Source organism: Pelodiscus sinensis, chromosome 10, assembly GCF_049634645.1.
Source record: "Pelodiscus sinensis isolate JC-2024 chromosome 10, ASM4963464v1, whole genome shotgun sequence".
NCBI classification, from domain to species: domain Eukaryota; kingdom Metazoa; phylum Chordata; order Testudines; family Trionychidae; genus Pelodiscus; species Pelodiscus sinensis.
This window is the reverse complement of record NC_134720.1, coordinates 19,207,173-19,227,141: the sequence shown is the minus strand read 5'-3', so window position 1 is coordinate 19,227,141 and position 19,969 is coordinate 19,207,173. Positions and strand designations below refer to the sequence as shown.

The 19,969-nt window shown below is 40.4% G+C and overlaps 1 protein-coding gene and 1 long non-coding RNA gene across 4 annotated transcripts in view; one reads left to right on the top strand and one right to left on the bottom strand.

Annotated features, from left to right (window-relative positions):
- SPHKAP (SPHK1 interactor, AKAP domain containing) overlaps window positions 1–19,969 on the top strand; it is a 115,878-nt gene that overhangs the window by 65,633 nt on the left and 30,276 nt on the right. For all 3 annotated transcript variants that reach the window (XM_006119884.4, XM_075937622.1, XM_006119883.4), the window contains one exon: window positions 16,675–16,734. In XM_006119884.4, the coding sequence (XP_006119946.3) occupies window positions 16,675–16,734 (60 nt within the window). The remainder of the gene's footprint in view (window positions 1–16,674; window positions 16,735–19,969) is intronic.
- On the bottom strand, window positions 13,239–19,640 carry LOC142830762 (uncharacterized). The gene is made up of 4 exons (XR_012906224.1): window positions 19,352–19,640; window positions 16,359–16,434; window positions 15,252–15,362; window positions 13,239–13,370 (listed from the first exon to the last, which is right to left on the bottom strand). It is a non-coding gene; the product is annotated as an uncharacterized LOC142830762 (long non-coding RNA).

Genomic DNA, 19,969 nt, shown 5'->3' with positions numbered 1-19,969 from the left:
ATTTTACACGTGAGATTCATGATACACCTGAGATTCATTTTACACATGAGATTCATTATTGTTATCCAGGCATAGTCTGCTGTATTATTTGTAACACGGTATCTTCTATTTAAGCTATTTCTCATGTTTATCTTATTCAAAAGATGTCACCCTTTACCAAGACAGGTACTTGAAAAGTGTTTTGTTTTTAAAAGCTCAATAAGAGTAATAAGAAGATAGGCTTTCATTCCAAACAAATATTAATTCAGCTTATATATTACCTCATTGTAAACATCCTGGTCTTGGCCTAATAATTTCAGGTTTTTGCTATGGCAGTAGAAAAATAAGTCTAAGTAATGGGAAATGCAAATAAAAAATTAATTTCAAAGTGCAGTCATGCCTCCCTTCCTAATTATGCAGTGGCATTTAAGGTTTTGAGAGCATATATTTAAGATGTCAAATTACCTGAATTGATTAATCTTTCTAATGCAACTGAACAACAAGTTCTATGAGCATTGGAGTGCAGGTGATTCATAATTTCATTTTTTAAAAATACATATGGGATCCGTGAGGCATGTTTTGCTATTCCCTTGTGAATGCACTGAAATCTGGCCCAGATACAAGCCCTTGGAAATAGTTTATGCTTGCACATATTCAGCAGAGGTTTATCACTAAATTTTCCAAAGAATCCATCTGTTCCAAAGCCTGGGGCAGAGAGGACTTTTCCACATGGTCCCCTTTTTGTGCCCAGGAGGAAGCAACCTGGCCCAGCACAGAGGGATGAGGGGCAGGCTGGGGCACTTGACTTTGCACCCTTATTCTTGTTTGCATCTAATAGCCAATATGAATCTCACAACGAACCCAGACAAAGCCCACACAGGCCTCCAGTTTTCCCAGGGTTTTTCTTTTTAGGTTTCTGTTTCCATTCGGTCAGAGAAAGGAGCCCACCTGTTTTATACACTTGCCATTCAAGGCTTATAGTCTGGCAACTTTTCAGAGGACTTGTCCCAAATAAAGCCGGTATAAGGGCCCAGTCCTACAGCCCCTTTTCTCAGGAGTAGGAAAGCTGAATAGTTTGTCTCACAGTAACCCCATAACAGTGTTGATGCTCCTTTTTTATTGTTCCAGTTCTTCCTTCTTAACTGGAAATCCCAGCATCTGACCCTGAAAAGCTGGAGATAAGTCTATTTATTTGTATTCTTGCATCAATAAGGATGAGATTTTGTCTTGCCACCTACACATTGCATTCTCTTATTCCAGATCTCTGTCACCCTAAAAATTAAAGTATAATATAAATCATTACTCCCATGTAAGCCATTAGTGGTCCCCATACTGCCACATTATATTCTGGAATATTGGTTCTCAACCTTCAAGGAACTGCATCAGTGTAGCTTATTGCACATACTATGTCCCATTCATTTCTACATGTTACAGCCCACAACGAAGCTAGGTGGCCTGGGGTTCAGAGCATCCCAACTCCATGGTAAGGTCAGGTCTACACTACTGGAGAAAGTTGACCTAAGAAATGCAACTCCAGCTACAAGAATTGCTTAGCTGGAGTTGATGTACCATAAGTCAAATTTCTGTGGTGTCCCCACTGTAGGAGGTCAATGGGAGAAACTCTCCCATCAACTTCCCTTACGCCTCGCTACTTACTTAGACCTGCATATTCAAAACCCGGGAGATCTGTCTCTGGAGCATCAGTCTCAGGGTAAGTGAAGACAAAATTCCCTTTCTGAAATAGTCATACTTTAATTTCTGATGAAAAGGCACAAGTATAATGCAATAGCTTGTGTTTCTATCCAGCTGAAGTACGAGCATAGGCTTTGTTATCATTTACTCTGCAGAAGCAAAAGAGTTGGAACTCTTTTATTCAACATCCCTGCCTGTTGGTGTGTGGCAATGTTTTCCCTTGACATCTTTTTTAGTGAAATCATTTGCATAAAATTAGGCTTAACATTTATTTCGTCATTCTGTTGAGTTCTGCTAATGCCATTAGTGCACGGTAAAACTATTTAACATGCACAGATAAAAGTGATGGATTTCAGTACTTTTTAATGATCTTTCTTTGCCTCTCCCTGATTGCTACTAATTCTTTTTATTTGTCATATATTGTAATTTAATTCATTCATAACACTTTAGAGTAGCAGTATATAAAATGTGGTCAACGGATTGCAGTATGGAAAAAATTAGGCAAATATTCATTTTTGTTTTCTAGTCCCCCAGTTAAGGGTCTGAATTGTTCAGTTGTTGGTGATGTAAACTGGTATCCAAGCCACAGTGGTCAACTGGGGATCTAGCAGTAGCTGGGGCAGAGAAAGCAATCTTCTCTCTGGTTTTTTCAGTCATATGGAAGCATTTTAAATTTGGGACACATTTACATGAAATCTGCATGATGGTTAACTTGCTGTTGATGAGATCCGCCAAGAGTCCTGATGTTTGTGTTGTGGAATGAGGGAAACCATAGTGCCATAGAGATCAGGAGAGCCAAGAGAAACAGCGGACCTGACCCTAAACAGATCTAAACTCATTTCTGCTCATTTTTGTTGAGAAGTCAGCTCCCCTGTGACACCAACCCACTAAGAAACAACCAGAAGAAGACAGCAATTTTCCTCTCCATCACATGGGTTTTTCCATGGCAGCAGTTTGGCCCTTTACATTGTAAAGGTCTGTATAACTAGAGAGAGGAAGATGTTTAGAGATAAAATTAAATGTTAATAAAGTTAAATGATCTTATCTGCTTGTGCTTCAGCATTGGGTTAGTTCAGCCAATATCATATTCAGCTTGCCCTGGAATGAGATTTATTGGTTTTCTTAAACATCACAGATAAATTATGTATAGTTTTCAGAGACTGCACTTGACATTTAAATGGTCACAGAAGAAAGTCATATGGAAAGGCCGGCAATTGAGGCATTTGAGCAGAAATGGCTAATATAGATATAGGCTTTTAGAAAGAATTATATTAACATGATAACCTAAATTTCAGTAATAACTCAGAAATTAATAAAAGGTTAAATAAAATTAAATACTGAATGTTTATCAGAAGCATCCAATGGAAGAGTAGACATTCCATGGAGGTAGATCAGTTGATGCTAATCAAATTTATAAATCATAAATAAATCATTTGGTTTCAATTGTTCTCTGTAAGAATTTTCTTAGCATTATTTTAGTAAAAAATAGTGTTTGACTGTCTATGCCTGACCTAGATAGTGTTTTTTCTATAATGTCAACCAGATGTGCATAAACTGAAGTTGTTTCTTGCAGTTGCCATGGGTGTGATACATCCAAAGCTCAATAAATTAGAAAGGCTCCTTCTGAAATCACTCCAATTTAAATCAATGGGCTTTGAGTCAAGTTGCTAGCACTCCAATCCTGGAACTACTAGAACAGGGATAGACTGAGACTCAGAGCCCCATTAATCCACGTTGGTACTGTCAGGCATAAAAATAATCAATACTGACGGCTGTAATATCATGGCTTATGATTTGTGCCATGTTTTTGTTTACCTGTCTCATGAAAACATGATGAAAGGCTGATCACTAACTAGGTTTCCTTTATTCAGAACTGCTATTACTGTCAGTAGGGCTGAAGCCAGCAAGGCCACCTTTTCTTACCATCTATCTGAATGTGGACCTGAAGCTGCCATTGATAAAACTGGCTACCGCCTCCCAGTGTTTTCATTGAGATTGCAGCCGTGTGGACAGGCAGAATGGCTGAAGGTAATCAGGACTCAGAGGGCAAGTCTAGACTGCCCGCGGCTTTTGAAAGAATATATGCAAATTCACCATGAATTTGCATATCTTCTTATGATCCCATTTTCGGAAGAGGTTTTTTTTTAATAAAACAGTCTAGATGCAGTTCTTTCGGGGGAAAAAACACTCTTTTTTGAAAGAACACTGTACACCTCATTTTTTTAGAAAGAGGGTTTTTTTTTTCCAAAAGAACCGCATCTAGACTGCTTTTTTTAAAAAAACTTCCAAAAACAGGATCGGAAGAAGATATGCAAATTCATGCCAAATTTGCATATTTTCTTTTGAAAGCCACGGGCAGTCTAGACGTGCCCAGGGACTAAGACAAACAAGAGCTGCTGTGAAGAGTGAACAGGGGGGTGACGGAGCAGAAGGCAGACTTGGGATTGGCAATGAAATGAGATACAGGCGGATATGGAGGGCAGAAGGGAGGCTGAGGGGTAGGAAATGAAGGGGATAGAATGGCAGTAGATAGATGGAGCCCTCTCCAAGCAAACAGAAGAAGGCAGTGTTGCCAGCTCTCATTAATTGATCATGTGAATTTGTTACATGTAGGAGGAGCTCTCAGGATAATGGAAGTAGTTCCTCCCATCACTTGGTTTTCAGTGCATGGGTTGAACTCTGGACAAGAGCCCTGGGCTCTATGTCTGGACCTAGAGCACAGAGAGGGTCCTGGGGCCATGGGAAGTTGAGATGTGTTGCTGCTGTGTCAAGACAGTGATATGTAGTGAATGGCAGTTCTCCTCTCTCAGGAATAAAGAGGGGGTAAGTGTCATCTCCATCTGAACAGCCAAGAATATTCATGTATATGTGTGTGTGCATTAAAGGTCAACTTTCCAGACTGAAATTATCACACGTATAGCTATGACAGTAGAGAGGAGCTGTAAAGTCAAAAGATTAAAAAAAAACATGAATTGATTTGTGTTTTTAAGAATCTCTTTTTGGTGGGACCATTCTCATGATTCTTTGTCTGAAGGTTGGCAAAACTGAACAGCTGTTTCAGTCATATTTCTAGGTTTATTTAGCTGGTAATGTTGGTATAAGGCATTCATTTGGAAAGCTGTGCTTGTGTTGGAGGTTGTGGTGAACGGAGCAAGACCACGATCCTCCAGCAAGATCCATATGGGTAAGCTCTTATGTCTGTTCATATAGGCATAGTCAGCGTGGCCAACCTCAAATGTTAAAAAATAATTCAGGAGATTAACTTAAAATATCATCTTTTAGGTTTGGGATTCTTTGTAGGACTTCCTACTCTCTCTTTTAAGCCTTAACAGTACACTCATTTTACAATTTTAAAGCTCTTCTCCACAATTATGAAGGCTAGAATTTTGTTGTTTTAATGAAAACTAAGATTCTCATGTAATCACACGTCTCTGGAAGCTAGAGCTTCAAGAAAATACACCAAACACAAGAATCATGCTAAAAATTACAAGAGTTGGTAGCACTGCCTATGAATCCATGCAGACAGGCATATACTGCCTGTTAGGGGCCTAAGTATATCTAAATTTTACATTACATTGGCAGAAATTTGTCAACTAAAACAAATGTAAGATTCTATTTGGAAGCTTTGTCGATCTGTATTTCAATGCCATCCAAACAAATGATCCTGCCATACAGATTAAAAAAAAAAACAAAAAAAAAAACAGATGGTTGCAATGTTAGAATCAGCTGAAAGGGGCATTTTTTTCTATCCTAATAGAAGTCAGAAATACTTAGATATAGTTAACCATTTTCAAAGACACAATACTTTAATTAAATTTCTGGGGAAAGCTTGCCGTTTTGCCTGTCCTTTAATATTTTGCAGTGGTTGTATTTTGCTTTGCCTCAAAGATAAAGTGAAATATTTTTCCCCCTTAAGCTTTTAGTGGTCTCCAAGCTCTCAGGGGAGACTGACACGAAGCTATAGGTTTATGTCATCCTACTGAGTGCAGGTTTTAAATAGTTATATTTGGTTATTACACTACAGAGAAATTTTGGTGATTTAAACTATCTTTCCTATAGACGATGGAGATTCTAATCTCACTTGTACCACTAAAAATGTGGAGTCACTCTATTGTTATTCCATGTTTTACTGACAAAGCCAGATCAGAAATGGCTCAATATTCTGAAAAATTGCTACTGTAATCCACACATCTTCTGGGTGTGGTGTGCTGTTTCAAATAGTGACAACCAAGACTTACAGAGAGACTAATGAGTTTGCTCTACAGCCTAAGCTAATAGCTAGCTGGCTTTTAACTCATGCTGTAGAGGCTCATGTAATGAACTCCAGAGGTTCCAAGTTCAATTTTGCCTGTCAGCATTACACCATCACATGAGAATGCTATTCTAGAGAGCAAAAATGAATGAGGGGAGACACTATGTAAGATTATTTTAAAATATTTTTACTCCATTAAAAATCTTTACAGGTGTCTTTGCAAATAATTAAAGAGGGAATGGAATTTACATACGTAATGCTACAGTTTTGCTTGTTAAGGAGATGTATGTTATTTGCACTAGAATAATGTAATAACACATCAGAAATCATAAGAAGTTTTCTAAAATCAGCCATTCTCCTTACTGTACAACTTAGGAGAATATGGGGAGAATTCACATGCGTATCTTCAGTTGACTAATCTTAGCATGAAGTGCTTTTCTAAACAATTACAATAATATTAATGTATACCACAAGATCCATGCTCCATAATGCACAATGAACAAGAAAAGGTACCAACTGTGTATTCATTGATCATTAAAAGGTATAACTGCATCATCCTGGCTAGGACACACCTGAAACAGTCAACCCATACCTCCCTAAGCCTGTCACCCATGCCAGCATCCTTTCCACTCCGTATGCTGGACTTCTAGAAGAGTGAAACGCTAGTTGGAAGACCTTTAAAACTAACACAATAATTGTTTAACAAGGCACCGGAGATCTCCAGCAAAAGGGACAGCTTAGCAGTAGCTGGCTGCTTCCCTTCCTCCTCCCTCATGGAGATACAGAGCCACAGGCTTAATTTTCACTCTTCAAGATGGCATTTCCATGCTGGTAGAATGATTTTGCGTTTAACTATCTGGTCAATCCCTAAGAGACCTTCCCTTTCAGGATAAGCAGAATTCCAAATACAAAACAACTTTCAGCTATTCCCTAAGATCAATAGTCATATCCTTAGCCTGGGAGACCCTGGGAGAATGAGATAGTTAAGCTTTGTCCTGTCTGCTAATTCTAGGCCTTTTCTACAGCCCCTCCTGGGCCTGAGTAAATTCCTCACCTCCTTTAGTGGAGATCCTTATATCAATTCAGGGGGAGATTCTTTCCCCCCAACAAATAACTACTATCCCCCACATTTTCACTGATGAAAGACTGCCTTTTACATATCCCAGCAGGCTTGGCTCTTAACACCTCAGTTATGTGATTGAGAGTGAGGGAGGGAATAAGCCAGAGCAGGGACTTGAAGCCCTTGAAGACTTGGCTTACTTTGTTAGAAAGAGCATTTACTTATTAGCAGTCAAGCATATTTATACAAGTCCCCCTTTGCGGGTTGGTACTGTAAGTGAAAACTACCTTTGTTTGCATCAATTACCCTTAACTACTGCAAGGACTTAATTGGAATTTAACAGTCTTTATGCTGACCCTCTACACAAGTGAATTTCAGATTTCATTATGTTCTCTACGTTTCTATACTGGCTCTGCTCCAATAAGTTAGAGCAATGTCCTCAGAGGTGGTCAAAATGTAAATTCACAGCCCCTGAAGAGAGACTTTAGCTTTGCAAGAAAAGTAATACGCAGTTCAAGTCTCAGGTACATATAAACTGGGTTTTTTTCCATTATTATTTTTATTTCATAGGATATTTTACATCTTTTTCCCAAAAGTGACACGTAACTGAAAAGCATCTTGTATGTCAATTCTCTGGCTTATATATATAGTAATATTTAAAAAAAAAAAAAAAACTATGTTGCTATAGGAGAACATCATGAGTGCATAGTTCAGTGCCTAAAACAGTGAAACTAAAATGTTATGGTTGTTCATGAAACTGGAACTTTGTCCTACCTCCCTTGTGCATTAGTTAAGCTTTAATTATATGATCAACACAATTTACTCTTACAGTAATGGATCCCAGGATGGGGAAAAGAAAGTGTTCCTGTAATTGGCAATTGTATTTTAATGCATAGCCACAAGGGGGTGAATTAAGGTTGCATAAGAAACTGTATATCTAGCTGGCATTTCCTAGTTTTCAGGAGGTTGCCTTTACAACTAGAATAACATTCTTTTAACAAAGATTATATTGTATGTAATTTTCTAGCTTTTTAGAAGGAAAAGACAAAACACTTCAGGTACAGGACAGTGTGAAATAAACTAGCCACAAGAGAAGGCTCTAATTGCGGAGAATGGTTGGGTTGGTGGGTCTGTTGTTCCAAAGATTATTGGTGGGTAGGGTGAGGAGTCCAGCCTGTCTCAGAGCAACTTTTGCTCTCCTCCTAGAGGTTGGGAGAGCTCCGGGCCCATGTGACACCCCAAAAATCCCATTTAGTAGGAATGGGGAACCCAACCTCCCTCTCTTTAACCCTGCAATTGCTTGGGCAGCTCCTGGTTTTCCCAGTACACGGTTAGCAGCCCCAACTTTGGTCATGACATCAGCCTCACCTTAGAATGATTGTGTTTAGTTGTCATTTTGGCAGGCTGACCAAGAGCACAAGTGATAGAAGGGAAATGGTGAGTTTTAACAATTTTTACCTCAATTTCATGGAACAAAGAAAGGGCACTTCCTTAGCCCAAGGGATTTCCCCTGGCCAAATATCAAAGATCTATTGCAAACAATGGAGGTGTTATAGCTTCCCAAAGAAAAGGTCACAAGAATCCTTTATAATGTAAAAGGGTAGGCACCCTACATATAGAGATTGCTACTAGGTCACCCTATCGTATATAATTAGAAAAAGGTTACATAATTTGAACAAGAGAAGAAAATATGAATGAATGTACAAGGTAGATTGATGAAGAGTATCTGGCACTTCATATTTGTTAACATCATTAAGCTTTTCTCTTTAGGGAGTATTAAGCTCTGTCTGTGTCGGTTTTGATTTATATCCCCTGTAACAGAACAATGAAGGTATTAATATGATTCTGAGGATAGGACACAAAGCACAAAGTAGGCTTAAATTGCAGCAAGGGAAGTTTAGATTGGACATTAGAAGAAACTTCAGGGTGGTTAACCACTGGAATAAATTACCTAGGGAGGTTGTGGAGATTTTTAAGAGCAGATTATACAGACACCTGTCAAGAATGGTCTAGAGCAATGTTTCTGAAAGTGCTCCACAAAACCACTTTGAGAAACATATTAACTGGCCTCCCTGGTTTGTTTATTTACTGATGCCACAACTTGCGGCTCCCATTGGCTCCGTTTCACTCTTTGCAGCCAAGCAGAGCAGCCAGTTAATGTGTTTCTCAAAGTGCTTTCGCGGAGCACTTTCAGAAACACTGCTTTAGATAGTACTTAGTCCTGCCAGACTGCAGTGGACTGGACCAGACACTTTCTTGAAGTCCTTTCCATTCTGTGATTCTAGTTACTAAGCTGTTTGCTAATGTCTGCAATTGGACATTCCAGGGTGTAAAAATAGAAAGTGTTATGTTTGTAACAATACTATGAGGTTAACATTCCATCTGTTAATGAATAAAATAAGTAAAAATGTGCATATAATGCATTGTCTCTTCGAAGGACTTTTTAAGCATTAAATTATTGTCCTAGCATGTAAGTTTAGAAGTATTATTATTCTTGTTAACAGGTTTTTCTGGGGGGAGAAATAAAGGTATTTGCCAAAAAGCCACAGAGTCAGAGCCAGGATTAGATTAAGGAGTTTCTAGCTCCATAAACATTTCCTTTAAAAATGTTTTCCTTTCTTCCCTCCACCCCAAGCAGTTCATAGAATCATAGAATAATAGGACTGGAAGGGACCTCAAGAGGTCATCGAGTCCAGCCCCCCGCCCTCAAGGCAGGACCAAGCTCCGTCTACACCATCCCTGACAGATGTCTATCCAACCTGTTCTTAAATATCTCCAGAGAGGGAGATTCCACCACCTCCCTTGGCAATTTATTCCAATATTTGACCACCCTGACAGTTAGGAATTTTTTCCTAATGTCCAATCTAAACCTCCCCTGCTGCACTTTAAGCCCATTACTCCTTGTCCTGTCCTCAGAAACCAAGAGGAACAAATTTTCTCCTTCCTCCTTGTGACACCCTTTTAGATATTTGAAAACCGCTATCATGTCCCCCCTTAATCTTCTTTTTTCCAAACTAAACAAGCCCAGTTCATGAAGCCTGGCTTCATAGGTCATGTTCTCTAAACCTTTAATCATTCTTGTCGCTCTTCTCTGTACCCTTTCCAATTTCTCCACATCTTTCTTGAAATGTGGCGCCCAGAACTGGACACAGTACTCCAGCTGAGGCCTAACTAGCGCAGAGTAGAGCGGCAGAATGACTTCACGAGTTTTGCTTACAACACACCTGTTGATACAACCTAGAATCATATTTGCTTTTTTTGCAACAGCATCACACTGTTGACTCATATTCAACTTGTGGTCCACTATGACCCCTAGATCCCTTTCCGCCATGCTCCTTCCTAGACAGTCGCTTCCCATCTTGTATGTATGGAACTGATTGTTCCTTCCTAAGTGGAGCACTTTGCATTTCTCTTTATTAAACCTCATCCTGTTTACCTCTGACCATTTCTCTAACTTGCTAAGGTCATTTTGAATTATGTCCCTATCCTCCAAAGAAGCCGCAACCCCACCCAGTTTGGTATCATCTGCAAACTTAGTTCTAGTAATAATCATTAGAGAGGACATGACGTTTACCTCATTTTATTTCTTCTGCCTCCCATTGAGATTAAAGATCCTTCAATGTCAAGTTGAATATGCTAGTGGGCAAATTCTATCAGTTGCTGCACATAGGAATCAGTCTGAAGAACTTGCCCCAGCAAAGATCATAAAAGAATCATGAGGCAGAACTTGTGGCCTGTAGCTCCCTACCCTCATTATCCATATTCATCTCAGGAATATTGTGTGTGATGGGAGACGATGCTGGTTAGACTACAGATACCTATTAAGCAGGGGTAGGCAAAGGGGCCCACAGCCTCCTGGTCGCTGCTCCACCCCCAGGCCAATCAAGATCTGGGGACACGGAAGCATGTAAAACTTTTTCTCTCCACTCCAGGGGCACGTGGCAGCTAGAGAGAAATGCCAGCTGTTTTAAAACAGCCAGCGATTCTCTCTAACTGCATCATGCCCCTGGCAGAGCAGAGGCAGAGGGCAAAAGACACAAGGTTTCCTCCCACTGCGGCACCTAGAAAGAACTGCCAGTTGTTTTAAGACAGCTGGCGATTCTCTCTAGGGACCAGGACTGGAGGAAAGACTTCACACTCTCCCTCACCCTCAAGCCAATCAGGGTCCGTGTGTGGGGCAGGGAGAGAGTACGAGAAGTCTCCTAGACTTCTGGCCTGCCCCTTCCACCTGAGGCCCCGCCCCTTCTGGGGCAGCCCAGGGCCACTTCAGAAATTTATTAAGTGGCCCCCTTTTAAAAATTATTGCCCACCCCTGCTATTAAGGCTGATACACTGCATGTACTATTTTGTGAAGCATTATGCTTTTTTCCAAAATCTCACCATAGGTTTATGCTCCATGGCGCAGTTTTATAAATAGTAAAGGGCATACGTGACATTTACATAAGGGTTGTCTACCACTTCCATGGAGTCAATGTGAATTTTACAACTGACCTGAGGAAAACAAGATTGGGCCAGCTTGCCCCACTTTCTAAGTAAATATAAAATAGAGATGTAGTAAATGTTAGTTTCTAACAAGGGCACTATGGGACATTGTCTAGGTTGGTAGCTCTAGTATTTTGAACTATTTTTTCTCTTTTATTTCTTACTAGAAGATTTACCCGGTGTTGCTCAGGTCCTTAACTCAAATATTTTTTGTTTCACTCTCTCAAATATATAGTAGATATGTTGCAAGCTTTTGCCAGCAGATGGCTCCCTACTTCACAAAATAAGATACCCGTTGCTCAGGTCCTTAACTCATTTAATATTTGTTTTTCTTCATTTCAATCGGTGTTCTGGGATGGGGATGAGGGATTCACTATGCGGGCTGCCCTGGGGAGGGATGACTACCCCAGCCCTCTGTCTCTGAAGCAACTTGGGGCCAAATAAGAAGCATCTCTCCATGGCCACTGCAGCTTTAACAGGCACAGCTGGGAGAGGGGTGCGTGTTCCCCAGTTTAGGCAGGTCCAGGTTCTTCTGCCCCTTGTGCTCCCCAGAGAGTGAGAAATGCAGCAAACTGTATTTTCCCCTTACTCCCTGACAAAGAAGAACATCCAACAATGTCCCTGTACAAACTGGAGGGGAGCTTCCTCCCTACCTTGGCTACTCTCCCTAAAGGGAGCCTCGGGCGTAGGAGGCTTGGACCTGGGGCAGTCCTGCATGGGGCGGGGGAGGCATGTTCCCAGCCAGGCCCTTACATCATCATGGTGATTGTCTCTTTGTGTCATGGTTTTATGAGAATCCTATTCCAGGCACATTCCATTTTCTTGGCACAACCAAACTCTGACATTGGTTTAAGTTAAGTATGATAAGAGGAATCTGTATGCCAAATTTGGTGGCCCTAGATCTTCCTGTTTACGAGTTCTTGAACAAACAGACAGACTCATGCACAGATAGAAAAATTTTCTCAATTATATAATAGACGTAAAGTGCTTACACTTGATGTTTTATTTTTGGTTTTCAGAATAAATTATTCAATATTTTTTCTTAAAAGCCAGCAAGCCAGCATTCATGAATGATTTTACAATAGCTGCTGACTGTGTGATGGGGGACAGACCAGATTTTGAAAGTGAAAAGATAATAGTAGGAGAATAATTGGCAGTGAGGCAAAAATAAGGATGGTATATCAGCAATGTGCATTCAGGAGCAGTTTGGCATCTAGAAGTATTGGGTGCTCCCAAATTCTGAATTGGGGTTAGGCTAGCTAAGTTGTAGTTATCTGCATCTACGCTGGAGAAGAGTTCCTGGCTAAATTGGGGTTAGCTAACTTCCTCATATATTAAAGCATTTTTCTCAAATTATTAATTATACTTCAGTGTCCTTTTACTATGCTCATATGTTAATCAATAGAGCCCTGCAAACCCACAGATATCCACAGCTCACTTTTAGTGATATAGATAAAAATTTTGTGTCTAGAATCCTGCAAATTTGCAGACATCTGCTTTATATCCAGAGGTATTGGTAGATGTCAGTGTGGATATCTGCAGCTCAGATGCAAATGTGGATACAGATTTTTTTTTTAATCCAGGCAGGGCTCTAATCAACCAGTGTAAGTCAGTCAATGCACCCAATATATTTCATTAATATAGGCAAGCAGAAAACCATGAGTGATTTAGATTCCGTTTTCTCCTTCCGTATCATTTACACTGGACAATATACCCTACATGATCTCCTAGAGTCAAACATTACTTCGGGGTCAGTTCAGTTACAAAAAGCAAGCAAATTCTGTACTTGATTTCATTTCAATAACAACCATGGCACAACATTTGTCTGTTCAGTAGTTGCCTGTAGCTTCACATCTGCTAAGTCCACTCAAGTGTAGAATGCCAGGAAATTTCAGTAATGAGGTACTGTTAAAAGAAAAAAAAAAAAACTCAAAAAACCACTGTCTGTGAAATTTGCACTTTTCAGTATATTTGGATACATAGGACACAGTACTGTGTTAGGCAGATATATAATAAATGCATTTGGTCATCAGATTAAAAAGAGATGAAGGAAACAAGATGTGACTTTAAATAATTCATGTACCTGCACATGAGGTCCCTTCTACTGCGGAATTCAAGAGCTAAATATATACCATCCACTCCACATGAAATCGAACTGACAGTTTCAGCCCATGCTTGCTTAGTAGAGGCATAATTTTAGGTTGGCAGCTGATGTCACTGTTACAGGAGACTATATATTTTAAGTCAACTGTGTGCAGTAGTCAGGCATTCAATAAACAATAAAAACAAGATTTCTGGAAAAGAATGTGTATAGTACTGTATGTATGTGCACATATACACAGAGAGCAAGAGCCAGCTCTGGTGTTTTGTTTTATTTTACACAGAAAGCTCCCTTGAATCCAATGCATAACTGGCACATTGGCATACAGGGTAGAGCCAAAATAAGAGTTAAGAAATAAAGCACCTTTTTCTTAAGTCCTATGGTAAAATTTTCAAATGCACTTCAAGTGCCTGCACTTACAACCCAAATCATCTCTTATCAGAACAGTAGCTGAAGCATGCTTCAGCAGATTAAAATAAAAATGGAGGGGCATACATGCCCAGCTTTTCAAAATGTCTCCTGATATCTATGTTGAATTCATTGTGTCCATTCACCTAAGTATTTGTATATACATACAAATGCACACACATTTATACGGTTAGGAACAGTCTCATTGTGGATGCTTTCAAAGTTGTCTTTTCTAAACAAAATCTGACAGCAATATTTTCTAATGCTTTGTTGTATACACAATGGCTACGTCTACACTGGCCCCTTTTCCGGAAGGGGCATGTAAATTTCACCTATCGTAGTAGGGAAATCCGCGGGGGATTTAAATATCCCCCGCGGCATTTAAATAAAAATGTCCGCCGCTTTTTTCCAGCTTTTAAAAAAGCCGGAAAAGAGCGTCTACACTGGCCCCGATCCTCCGGAAAAAGCGCCCTTTTCCGGAGGCTCTTATTCCTACTTTGAAGTTTGCACTTTGAAGTAGGAATAAGAGCCTCCGGAAAAGGGTGCTTTTTCCGGAGGATCGGGGCCAGTGTAGACGCTCTTTTCCGGCTTTTTTAAAAGCCGGAAAAAAGCGGCGGACATTTTTATTTAAATGCCGCGGGGGATATTTAAATCCCCCGCGGATTTCCCTACTACGATAGGTGAAATTTACATGCCCCTTCCGGAAAAGGGGCCAGTGTAGACGAGCCCAATGTGTCTCAATAATACACAACTCTGAAGAGTCAGCTGAAAGGGAGGTTTTGTTCCTCCTGTACAATTAACTGTAGCAGGCTCAGGACCTTATTCAATTATAGTACTGTATTAGATATTTATTATTTTATGGCTTTGACATTTCCTAATAATAAGTATATCCTAAAAGTCAGCCATGCATAAAACCCTAATGACAGGGACACATACTTATGGCTGATGTCCTCAAGCAGAAAAATATTTTTCTTTACGTTGTAATGATGGAAAATATGGTTTTGTATCTGTATAAAGTTACATTAAAGTAAAATATGGTCTTTTAAAGAGCAAAAAGCATCCTTCTTTGCACTTTTTTTGGTTCACATGAGGGGGGGAGAATCTTTCCATCTGCTGTGCTTGCTGTTACTACAGATGGTCATATTCTGTGCATATGGTATATGCATATAAAATCAGTACTATGTTACAGTAGAACCTGACAATCTGCAGCAGAATGCTTAACTTCAATATATTATGGAAATGTATTATAGTACTTTCATTTTTTAAAAACATCATACCAGAAAGTTTTATAGCTCTTGAAGTGAGGTAATACTGGCTAACATGAATGAGAAGATGCTGGGAAAGCACTTCCCAAAGAGTCCTTCCTTAAGAGTCAAGTCCATTGATGTCTGTTGGAAAAAAGAAAATGCTTTATTTGTTGTAATACATCCAGCTATGTTAGCACTCAAAATATGTCAGTGTTCAGCCAGCTAGTGCATGTTTTGGGATCTATGGAGCCAATGCTGTATGAGATGTAAGCAGTTTTCCTGTGAGGGGCTATTTCCATCGACTAAAAGAAAAGATGTGGCACACAGGTCTTTAGCTGAATCAGGCAAGGATCATGTTCCCCCTTTGATTATTACAGAGCATTTGGCCGAGCAAATGAAGCTTTGAACTAGACTGATTGAGGGTTAGTGTAGGGTTTGGATTCTACAGTGAATCTAGACTGGAGTTTAGGTTAAGATGAATCAACAACTTAATTCTCACAACTGTATTGAGATTTCTGCCACATCCAAAAATAAGAGCAAGCCTAGTTTTGGACCTTCTGCCTTGACTGCAGTTCAGCACCACAGCAGAGGATTCAGAACTGGCTGTCTTCTACCTCAGCATGCATAAGCAAGTAAGGTTTGGGTTCCAGTTTTAGCCAAGCTCTAACTATAGTGTCAAGTGTACTCTGGGTGCTTCAATAAATGATGGTTAGAGCTGGTCAGACAATTGAAAAATGCCTCTTTTCTGGCTGAAACAGGCAATTTCCACAGAACCAAGTCTAAAATTACGAGATGTTTTGCTAATTTCGTCAGCTACCATGCCTCATTAAAGGTATAGAGGACTCTTGAGTACCTTTGACTTATGAAGCCTTTTCCCAAGTTTAAAAAAAAAAACCACAACAACTCTGTTTCCATAAAGTTACATGCCAAAAACATCTTAAATCCATATATCACAAGCATAACCAGTTCCCAGCTGGCTGATTACAAATGCTTGATTTCTGTTAGTTTCCCTTTTTCAACGTCCCAGTTTCTAGTCAATGAACTGACATCATGCCGAATAGTAGTTTCTATCTAGTACCAGGCATCCTGTGTTGTGGCATCAGGAGTTGTGACAGGCACAGGGGAGGAGCACCATACCGTTAGCAGTTGCCAGAGGCATTCCATACTTCCTCTCTTCTCCCACATCCATTACAGTGTAGTGTAGTGGCTAAATCTGGTAGTTTGACAAAGAAAAGCTGTGTTGGAATAGATACAGTCATTGCTCTTCATTCTCTTGCCTTTTTTCCCCTCCCATTTTAATGCCAAGCCAGTACATTACTCCCATTTGATCTTACGACCTTTCTTGTTCACTGAAAAGGCGCTACAGCCTGGTACGAGTGTATTTATGCTAGCTAGCTTTAAATTGCTAAATTTCTAGAGCAACTCTCTCATTTTTCTCCCTTTTTTATTATAGGTTTGCTTTGTAAATCTAGATGCAAACAAAGGTGATTGCAGTGACGAGCACTTAAAACAGGTAACAAATTAGAAGAGGCCCTAATAATGTATGTTTGTGTTATTCGCTAGAAGGTGTGATGAGAATTACTGAGCGGCACAAGCCATATCCTTGGGCCCAATTTTCTCTTGTCCTCTTTAAACTTTGAGGACTTTGAAATCCAGACATGCTAAATTTTACAAATGGGCACTCTTTTTAATACAGCCTGAATCAAACCTCCCCACAAACATCAAAGTGTTTGAAATCTGGATTTGGTTCCATTTCTGCATGTGGCTTGATGCTCAGCTCAGATGACAGCTACTAGACTTTTGTGGTCTAAATTTACAATGACTATTTTGTAAGTGGATTGCCTACTCTGTCTTGTTTTATTGAAGCAGCATTTGCATGTATTGACACTGAAATTGTTTATCTTGACACTTCAGTACATAAAAATAGTCTTATAATGGTTTTTCTTCCTATCATCAAGCAACTCCTGAGGCTCTTTTACTCACTCTCTTAGGTTTTACTCAGCTGTTCAGTCTTATTCAGACAAACTCCAGATGATATGATTGGGTGGGTTTCTGAGTAAAGACTGGCTAAAACAAATATTGAAAGGCCTAAGAATTTTGACTCATTGGATTTCTGCTTATTTACTGCAGTAAAGCAGGGAGCTCTTTTGCAATTCATAAAACCAGCTACACATAGAGCTGAAAATGTGCATCCGCCTAAAATGCTCAAGTCCTGTGGTTATGGGAAGAAATCACATTTTTTAAAGTGTGGCACAAAATGAGCTTTATTATATGGCCTCAGCATGGCAGCTTAAATCTTCCCTTATTGTCTCTTACTTCCATCATACCTTGGCAGCAAAAACACATGACAAGTGAACAGCTCCAAGGTCCATTGGCCATGGTTAGAGTGTTCCTCGGTGAAACAATAGAATTAATTTGCCGGGGCCATTCTAAGTTGAGGACTGCCATATTGTTTTCCTAATTGCTTTGTGCCAGTTATTCACTAGCAGGAACTCCTTCTACAAGCAGCTGTCAATAGCCTCAAGCTGTGAAAACTTAACAGCTAAAATATACACATCTTGAACTTCCAGAAGCAAAATGAGTTTGATGAATCAGCTGCTTATGTGTAGATACCAGATTGAGATGCTTAACTTCACTGAATCCACAGAAGTCCTAAATTATTTCTTAATGAAAGGAGGCCATTTTAAAAATGTACTTACAATCTCAGCATTTTTTCAAAGAACCAGTGTAATACAAGTCATGGGGATGGACTAATGAGCAAGAGAGCCTTGAAACAGACTAGATCCTGGCAATTATAAATGAGTTTTATGCAGCACTTCTTTGCAATGGTCTAGAGTTAGAATCCTCTCCCACAAGCACACTCACCATTGGAGACTCCTCACAGCTGCATGTGGTTTGACCCACAGTTAGGTTTGTCAGACAGTTTTAAAAAAATACTGAACATAGCAGGAAAAAAATTGGTTGAGCAAAACAAAAAACAAAAAAAACAAACAGATGCACCAAAACAGAAAGAGTCACTGCGCCTTTAAATCCCCGCACTTCCAGCTAAATGCAGCAGGGAAAGAATATCCCAAGCGGCCGTCCATCCATCCAAGAAATAGAAAATACAGGACATATACAGAAAATATCCAGTATTTTCTAATTTTTTTTACCACGCAGAATGCCTGGCACCCCTAACCACAGATCCATATCATGATGCCTTCACTGGCCATGTCTCTGAGCTACCCACAAGTCCCTCCTGCACAGTGATACAGGGAGGGTGAAACCTTGCTTTCCAACATTCTCTTCCTCCCTTCAGGGCCTCTCCATATCTAGGATACCCAGGAGAGCCAACAGCCACAGCAGGCCCCTGGGAAAGATGGAGGGGGGCTGGCTCAATGCTACCAGAAGGGATGGGACCTCAGGCAGAAGGGGCAGGACCAGGGTAGTCAGCCCTCAGTGCCACCAGGAGCACATTGTAAGGGCTCCCTCCCCCTGCCCTTAGAGCTGCCCAGAGCATGTTACACAGAGCTTTAGTGTCACTTTAAAGGGTCTAGGGCTCTGGACATCACTGCTGTCACAGTAGCAATTGCAACAGCAGCAGCAGCCCCAGGTCAACTGTCCCCTTTGCCACCCCGCCATGTCAGCAGGCCTGGGGATACCCCATGCAGCTGAAAAATGCCAAGTCTGCTAACTCAGAAGCCCTCCGTATGTGACTTTTTAGCAGGGCACAGGATTTGGCTTTCCAGAAGTAGTTACTAGGGCATAGTCTGAATGTTGTTTAGGTATAAAGGGAAACTGGCGTTCTTTCCTTCAACATTAATGAACATTTTAAAATATATGCCACTAAAACGAAAGTTTGTGTGTTATCTGTCAGACTCTAAAGAGGAGATCAGTCTGTCTTCATTTCTATGCATAAATCACAATGACTTTGTCTAAATCTACTTTAGATAGGATGGATTAAGCAACATGCTAGTGCAGTGAAAATATTTAATAGAAGGATATAAAAGATCTTGGCGTAACTGCCAGGCACAAAAATGAAGTTGTACAGTGCCATATGTTACATATTGCTGCTGCCTGCTTGGATGTAAAATCATCCTTTTGTCCCCTATAAAATAGTCTATAGTGCTTGGAACAGGATCATGACTCACCAGCACAGCACCTCTGGCTAGTCTCTGAGGGGATTAGCTCTTTCAGCCCTGGAGTGCTCCACGTTCACCGGTGTCTCACCTGCAGTTACCTGTCTTCTGCACTACTACAGACCCAGTGTCCCTTCTGGCCCAAGGCACCCTTTCCTCAGGTTCCTGCCCCACAGCACTATTCATACACTCTGGGGTCTTCTGTATCTGGCCTACAGTCTGGGAGGTGGGACAAGCTAGAGCTACCCAGCTGTGCCTGCCTTTCCCCAGCACTGCTCTCTCTCAGGTACCGGCTCTAGCTTACCAGACAGCCAAGTCCGTCCTGCTCCACAGCTGAAGAGCATGCTCTGTGCCTCTCTAGGAGCCTCTATACTGCCCCAGGTGGGCCCTATTTGGTTGTTTCTTGCCTCAGCTGTTTGCTCCACAGTCCCAGCCCTCTCCCAGGGCTGGGTTTAACCCTTGTTTCACTTGGAGTGGGGTGACTCCCTTCTATAGTATTATAGACTATGTTACAGGGGTTTCTTAGTTCTGAATTTAATTTATTCTTCCCAAACCTTTTGCTTTGTTTCCAAACAGGGATGAAAAAAATGCATTTAAAATGTCATGGTTTTCCAAACCAATTAATATGAT